General features: G+C 36.2%; 1 protein-coding gene across 2 annotated transcripts; it reads right to left on the bottom strand.

The window, feature by feature from the left end:
* Nucleotides 1-1,541: 1,541 nt before the first annotated feature.
* On the bottom strand, nucleotides 1,542-4,566 carry LOC114418577 (leucine-rich repeat extensin-like protein 4). Of its 2 annotated transcripts, XM_028384002.1 has the most exons (2): nucleotides 3,153-4,566; nucleotides 1,542-3,116 (listed from the first exon to the last, which is right to left on the bottom strand). In XM_028384002.1, the coding sequence occupies exons 1-2, from the start codon at nucleotides 4,422-4,424 to the stop codon at nucleotides 2,133-2,135; spliced, it is 2,256 nt and encodes a 751-aa protein (XP_028239803.1). In that variant the 5' UTR covers nucleotides 4,425-4,566; the 3' UTR covers nucleotides 1,542-2,132. The 2 variants fall into 2 exon arrangements, with proteins under 2 accessions (XP_028239803.1, XP_028239802.1); XM_028384001.1 differs by having other exon boundaries at nucleotides 1,542-4,566.
* Between the last annotated feature and the right edge of the window lie 3,686 nt (nucleotides 4,567-8,252).

Genomic DNA, 8,252 nt, shown 5'->3' with positions numbered 1-8,252 from the left:
TCTTCAAGAACAAATAAATAACAAGAGGAAAATAATGGACGGAATGCACCATGGAATTAGAAAGAAGTTGCCATGAAAGCTGCGAGCTCTTTGATGAGAAGCAAATATTGAACCCAGTCCAAGTGTCTCTTGTAATTGCAGTTCATTATCTCAACATAAAAAAATTGACATTATATGTGACATTATAAACAATTATTTTTATCTTTTTTACACGTGTAAAAAATATATCCTACAAGTTGTCCCAATTTTAATTGTGTGGAAAATTTTCCTTGTAACTATAAGGTCTCTTGTAAGAATGAATACCCCAAGAATTACTTGGGCTAGAGATGTTATCCGAATTTATGAACAAATCACATCAATGGGCTTCAAAGTGATAAGCCAGAAACAGTAGAGCTTCATTTGAGTTGGCTCTTGGTCGTTCGAAACAACAGTTTCACTTTCATCTTGCATTTACATTTATGTGAGACAGTTTCAGTGGACAACACCCGAGGAAGGCAGGTGATGAAAGGGGTAGAGCACAGAAGAGGCGCAACCAACAAAAAGCAAAAGACAAAAGCATTTTTTTGTCATTAAAGTCAAAAGCCATTTGAATAAAAAAAGCATGTTTCAATTGACAAACTTTAATTTAGGATTTTGATTTTGTAAATTAATCTTGTTTAAAAATAAATTTAAAGTGAAGTAATTTATATGTAAATACTTTTTTTCATCTAAAAAAAGTAGTTTTAGAATAATAAAAAAGCAACTTGTGTTGTTTAAGGCCGAAAGTAAGTTTTGGTTGAGCCAATATGGTAACAAGAAACTAAAGAAGTGTGTTCAAACACGAGGGAAAAGCAACTTTGAAAGTTAGCTTGACGAGGCACAATGCGAAGGAAACTTGTAACTGAACGGGCTTTCCTTTCCACAAGCTTAACAGTGTTTATGTTCACAATTCCATAGGGGGGAAAGTGTGCATTAATTAAACAGATATGAATTCAAATCTGAATTATTGTGACGAAGGGTGCACATGGGGGGCAATCTTAAACATACTGCTAATCAAGTGAAAAAGAAGGCTTCACACAAAATTAAATAAATGAAATCTTTAATGATTCTTGGGATGGCTATTCAGGTCCCACCACCATGACCTGAATTGGGTCCTCTAAACTATAGATAATGGAGGTGACCTAGATAGAAGATTGAGGATAACAACCATAATTAGATGCTTAACTCCGGCTTAAATTATTAAGTTCTTAAAATAAAATATTCAAAGCAACATCTTACTAATTCCATAACCCCTCCTCCACGTAGTATGTTGTAAAGGAATTATCATTGAAAATATTGTTTTGCTAAGCCAGTGGTTATGGCTAAAACCATATTTAAAATCCAAAAAAAGATATGGGGGTTTGGAGGTCTCTATCGAAGTTGAAACTAACATATAATTGATCATATGAGAAAAGAAGTTTATGTCATTAGCATGGAGTCACATCACTTAAATGCAGAGAGATTTGGTAAGTGAAGCAAAAGCACACAACATTCTCATGGCAGAGGAACACATTTTGGGACACTGATACGAGAAAGGAATTACCTCAATTCAGAAAATCAATACATGTAAAATGTTCATAAATTATACTATAAAGAAACAAAATTAAAGCAACAAAAAAAAAAGTATGATATAAGAGACACAATAACAATAAACTCCACAAACATGCAGCAGCAGCAGCAACAGAAAGTGTCACTACTGTCTATGCAACCCTGAATTATGGTCTCCAAATTCATCCCTATACATACACATTTCTCTGCAACCTACTCTTTCTCAGCCATTTTTATTTCACAACTCTGAATATCCATAACAATTCAAATCAATATGGAGAGACTTTCTCCTCTTACCTCAATCCACTGTAACAACCTCTTCTCTGTTTTCCCATATTACAACAAACATGTATGCAGCCTTACACAAACCCTTCTCGATTTCTCAGGTTTTATTTTTCGCGACGAGAGTCGCGTACATGACCTGGCTGGCACAGGAAGAAGAGGGCACAGAAGAAATGGCCACCAATAATAATAAAAGTATGAACTGAACTTGAATGGGTGTTTTTGTTTTTTCGTCTTTGCTAGGGTAGAGGGGAAGGGTTAGAGGAGAAAAGTTCTCAAAAGAATCAATAAAAGGGTGGTGGAGGAGGAGATGCATATGAGACTCCGATGACAGGTGGCAAAGGCCCTTCATATACAGGTGTAGGTGGTGGAAATGACGGTGGCGGCGGTGAATTGTAATGATAAACAGGTGTTGGAGGTGGCGGTGATGGTGGTGGTGGTGAATTATATTGAACCGGGGGAGGTGGTGGCGATGGAGATGGTGGTGGATGGTAAGGTGCAGGGTGTGGTGATGGTGGTGGTGGTGAATGCTCTTCACATGGTGGTGGGGATGGTGGTGGAGGTGGTGGTTCTATACAAGGTGGTGGCGGTGGAGGTGGCTCTATACAAGGTGGTGGAGATGGGGGTGGTGGTGGTGGAGAATAGACTGGAGGGGGAGGAGAGTGAACTGGAGGAGGTGGTGGTGGTGATAAATAGGGATAAACAGGTGGCGGCGGTGAAGGTGGTGGTGGTGGGGGCGAATGTGGTGGAGGTGGCGGCGGAGAGTGTTGCGGAGGTGGTGGTGAGCTATAGTAGTATTGCACAGGTGGTGGTGGGGAGAATACTGGAGGTGGTGGAGGTGGAGGTGATGGTGGAGGCGGTGAAGGTGGCGGTGGAGACCTTACACAATATGTTGGCGAGGGCGGCGGTGGTGAAGGCGGTGGAGGAGGAGGTGAATAGACTGGTGGTGGAGGTGAAGGCGGAGGAGGTGATGGTGGCGGTGGAGAAGGTGGCGGTGGCGGTGGCGGTGGAGAATAGACTGGTGGTGGTGAAGGAGGAGGCGGGGACGGTGGTGGTGGAGAAGGTGGTGGCGGAGGGGGAGAATAAACCGGTGGTGGTGGAGGAGGAGGTGGTGGCGGAGGTGGAGGTGAATACACTGGAGGTGGTGGTGGCGGCGGAGAATACACTGGAGGTGGTGGCGGCGGAGAATACACTGGTGGTGGTGGCGGCGGAGAATACACTGGTGGTGGAGGAGGCGGTGAATACACCGGCGGTGGTGGCGGTGGAGGAGGCGGTGAATACACCGGCGGTGGTGGCGGTGGAGGGGAATGAGGAATGTAAACTGGCGACGGCGGTGGCGGCGGCGATGGCAATGGTGGTGAGGGAGGAGGAGGAGGAGGCAATGAAGGAACAAAAGGCTTACACCTAAACGAATTACAATCGACAGGGTGCGACAAAAACGACTTACATTGCCCGGCGGAGCGCTGGGCCGGCCTAGCCGGGAGGCAGTTGCGGCGGTCATCAAACGCCGGCAAAGCGAGACACCTTGGCGGCTCGCCAGTGAAGAAGTTATAAGAGTAAGTAAAGTTCTGCAGATTCGGAAGCTTACAAATGCTCTCTGGAATCTTCCCTGACAGCAAGTTATGCGCCACATTCAACTGCTCCAAACTCACCGCACCTCCAATAGCATCAGGCAAAGGCCCCAACAACTGGTTGAAGCTTACATCGAACACCGTCAAGTTCTGCAGCAACCCTATCTCCGCAGGGAAGCACGACCTGAACGCGTTGTTCATCAAAATAATCTCGTTCAGCCTCTTCATGTTGCCGATTCCCGCCGGCACGCATCCGTGGAAGCGGTTGTTCGCCAGCACGATCACCGACACCGGCGAGTTTCCGAAATTTTCCGGCAAGTCGAAGACGAAGCGGTTGTCATTGATGAAAATCGCGTCCAGGTCCTTGTCGAAGAGCTCCTTCGGAACCGTGCCTTCGAATTCGTTGAATCTCAGATCTAGAAACTTGAGCTGCGGCAAACGCAGCACCACGTCGGGGAACTTCCCGGCGAAACGGTTGTTGCTGAGATCTAACTCGAAGAGGAGTTTCAGCCTGTCGAACTTGTGCGGCAAAGTGCCGCAGAAACGGTTGGTGTTGATGTGGAGAAGAGCGAGGTCGGTGAGCAAACCTAGCTCCTCAGGAAGGTATCCGGCAATGTCGCCGTGGTTGAGGTCGATGCCGGCGACGGTGCGGATCTTATGGTTGTCAGGAGCCGGAGCGCAGAAAACGTAGGAGTAGTTGCAAACATTGGGTCCCAGCCAGTCCTGCGTGAGGTTCTTGGGATCGGAGAGAATGGCTTCCTTCCAGGCTTGTAACGCTATATAAGCGCTTTTCAAACGGTCGTTTTCGAAGACGAAGGAGGGATCTAGGGTTACCTTTTCTCCTCTGTCACCGAACTCGTCCTTGTAATAAAGAAGCTGACGCTGCTTGATGAAAGAGACTTGGGCGTCGGTGAGAGGTCCATTGTGTGAGAATGAGGAGGCAGAGAGGGACTGAGCAACCAGAATGAGCAAGAGAGACAAGTCGGAATAGGTTTTCTTCCTCATCTCACATGAGGCATCTGAGAAGAAGAATGCAGCAATGTAAAAAAGGATGGGATTAGGGTGTGAGAGAGAGAGAGAATGGGTTTGGTTTTTTTCTAAGGATTTTGGAAGTGTATATGAGTCTGAGAAGAGAGAGAAATAATGCTTCTAAAGGACAGCTAAATCACAGCTCAAAGCCCACCAGATTCTCTATCTCTTCCTCCTTACTCGTTTTCTTTTTTCCTTTTAGTTATTTCATATTTTCCGAATTTATTTTATTTACCCTATTATTTTCTGATTAAAGGAAGACTATTTTGTATTTACACTATTTCTTTTCTTGCTCCTTAAACTTAGTTGGCACTCACTCCTTCAAGCTTTCAATAAAGTGGTTTACGCGGAGAGATGGATATCAGCATCAGAGAAGAGAATACACATTTCCCACCAAACATACACTTAATTAAGTTTTTTTTTAAGGAAAAAGCTTAAAGTGTAAAAACATTACTAGCGATACATACTTTATGGATATTCTTTTTTGTAATTTATGAAATTCATTAAAAAAAATAATTTAAATATATCAGTTGCACTTTATATTTAATGAATATTTTATACTTTTTAATTGAATTACTCAAAAAATAATAAATTAATACATAATTTAAGACTACTATTTTTAATTATTAACAATAAAATAAGTCAAAAAATGATTAAAATAAAAATATTACATAATTCGAGACTGTTATAGTCTCGGTCAATTTTCTACCCAACATATAATTTAATATTATCAACTAATTATTTGTAACATAAAAATTAGCTAGAAATCATGAACATGTGGGTTTAATATTATCATTATTTTTCAATTTGATAGATTAAAATTGGAGAACAATTTATTATGTTCTAGAAGTTAAGAAAAAAAGTATTGGTGCGAGTAAAAACTGATATGATAAAGATATTGTTTTGAAAACTAATGTGGTTTTCCTAATGATTGTTTCCGTTATTATATGGAGTAGTTGTATCCATCAAGTTATGACGCGCCTCAGTATTTGACAGAAGGTTTCTGTTGAAAAATAAAATTAGAAGCCATTAGCAGCATGATCATGGAATTTTGGAAGCAGCACAAATTTAAGAAAATTAATTTAATCTTCGAATTTCTGCTGATTGATAACCTGGGAAGTGCTTGTCTGTGTCGGTGACCCTTGTCAAATCAAAGACCTCTGCCAGTAAATTTTATTTGTAATAATTAAAATTTTTAATAATATGGTATTTTGTTCGTAATTTCGTATAAAGTCAATTCTTTGGCAATATTATTTATATAAACTTTACTTAATGATAGAAATATATATAATACGTATTAGAAAATGTATAAAATTATGTCACGCACTCACACCTCTTGGACTTTTTTCCATATCACACATTCCCGTGATGCCGATAACTTATGGACGGTTTTTTGCCTTTCTAATTTATGGCCTTTTCTTGTTAACAGAATCCACCGATTTTTATTTTTTTTTTTATTAAATTTTCTTTCAGGATAATAGTTAATCTTTCATCATATGATTAATTAATTAATTTTTGTATATATGTTATTAATATCTAATAAGATTTTAACCTCTGTAAAAAAAAGATAAGATTTTAACCATTTTATTTATTTATTTATGTAATGTGAAATAAATCATTTTTATTAAATATTTACATAAAATTATTGTATTCTAACTATAAAAGCAAAGATAAATTGTAATTTTTTTCTATAAATAGATTCAGAATTAATTATAGAAGCAAAAATTGAATTGACTTGTTGAAAGAGTAGAGATTCGTTGGACTGATTCAAGATAAGTAACTTTAGAATAGTTTGAGTAAATCGCTAAGCAATAAAGATATTATGAACGGGTTGAGTTTAGAGCTCAGTCTTTGTTAATGTAGCCAATTAATTAAATTTTCATTAGAGAAAATTATCATATTTAAACAAGATTGTTTTTTTAAAAAAAATGATAAAGCCATTTGCATAAAAAAATAATTATAATGTCGTTGATCACTTGAAAAATATTATTAGAAACTAACAGCCATAAATCATTAGACAATCACATAAAATAATCGAACAGAAAGTTCGATCGCCATTCCCAGTCAATAACTATATTATTAAATCATTCTGGCATTATAATTTTTTCTTTTTAATCTCATAATACTTTCGACTATTAACTAATAGAATTTGTAAGTTTAGACATTTATAAATCAAACTAAAAGGGACCCATTCTGAATGTGTATCTTGTTATCATACTCTCTGCCAAAATTGACTGTTTTTATTCCATAAAGCTTGAAGCTTTCTCTTTAACTTTTTATGTAATTTATTTTAATTCTTTTTGAAATTTAGGTATAGAATATAATATTAGAAAATATGTTATATAATATTACATAACCGTTCATATACAAATTGTCATATGTATAATAAATTTGCTAAAATTTAAAATAATTATAATTCTTTTTTAACTATAGATATCAAAGATAAATATTATACATCTAATCCAATCAATTGAGTTAGACTTACTTAATACATTCATACTTATAATAATTCTGAATTAATTAATAGTATAATTTTTTTTTTCCCTTGTATAATTTATTTTCAATCCATTCATTTTGAATACTTGGATACTTATTTCTTTTTTCCATAAATATTGGACGGACTAAGTTGTACGTAAGTATTTTTCAACTTTAATTATATTTGTTTTAAATGTATATTGTAAAATTAAAAATTAATAAATATTTTACCCGTAAGAGTATTATGAGCTTATAACAATATTGCATACTAGTATTTATTTTGTTTTATAAGAATACTGAACCTATAAATAACTTTCATTACACAATGACTTACTAACAACTTGACCACATAAAAGATTTTAACTGCTTACACCAGACTCCAGAGAGATACAAATGGTCAATATATTTTTTTGTTTTTGACAGAACCGGGTTCATCAATATTTTTTTTTATTCATTCAAAATTATCAATTTGTGACTGTGAGCATGTGATCAGTTATGAAACATAATTTGTAGGGGCAATATTCATACATGATTTATGGTTTCATTTTTTTTATTTACTGCAATTTATGATTTCCTAACATTAACAATGCTATTTAGTTGTAAAGATTATTTTAAGGAGGTAATCGAAAAGACGAAAATATTGTAACTGTACGTTTTATATGATATATATATATATATATATATATATATATATATATATATATATATATATATATATACCCTTTTTTAAATAAAAAAATATTATTCATTCACTTTGTCCAATTATCCTCTTTTGTAGACTATTCACTATTATTGGCTCATTTTTTACCCAAAACAAAAGAAGTAATTGAGTAAAGAGAAAATAACTATTTCAAGGGCCAAAGAATCGAAATGTTTAATGACACAAAAAACTTTTTCATATCTTTAACTAAAGCAGTTTCATATCTATCAAATTTTTCCTTAAGAATCCTTACAAAAAAAAATCCTTAAAAATGAAAACAAAAAATATTCCTCACTGTCTTATCCTTCTACGTTATGTCTTATTTTATTGCAACAAAATACGAAAGTAATACAATGCAATGTATCTTTCATTCTCTTATAAAGAATACATCGTTTTAATACAAATAATCATCACATATTTGAAGTGTTTGTAACACGAAAACGCGTTTTGATCATAAAAAGTTAGCAACAACGGGTGGAAATTACTTAATCGAAACGGCAATGTTTAATTGTAATAAATTTTGGACATATTTCTGATATATCCAAATTCATTACATCTATCTCAACGGTACCACCTAATTGACCTGTTTTTTTGGTATAATCTTTGTCTCCATGCATTTCCAACTATAA

Source organism: Glycine soja, chromosome 7 (assembly GCF_004193775.1).
Source record: "Glycine soja cultivar W05 chromosome 7, ASM419377v2, whole genome shotgun sequence".
Lineage (NCBI taxonomy): Eukaryota > Viridiplantae > Streptophyta > Magnoliopsida > Fabales > Fabaceae > Glycine > Glycine soja.
The sequence above is the reverse complement of the archived record's forward strand: the minus strand, read 5'-3'. Positions and strand labels throughout refer to the sequence as shown.

What these genes read in the sequence shown, in the direction of transcription:
- LOC114418577 (XM_028384001.1), bottom strand. Translation starts at nt 4,424, where the DNA reads ATGAGGAAGAAAACCTATTCCGACTTGTCTCTCTTGCTCATTCTGGTT.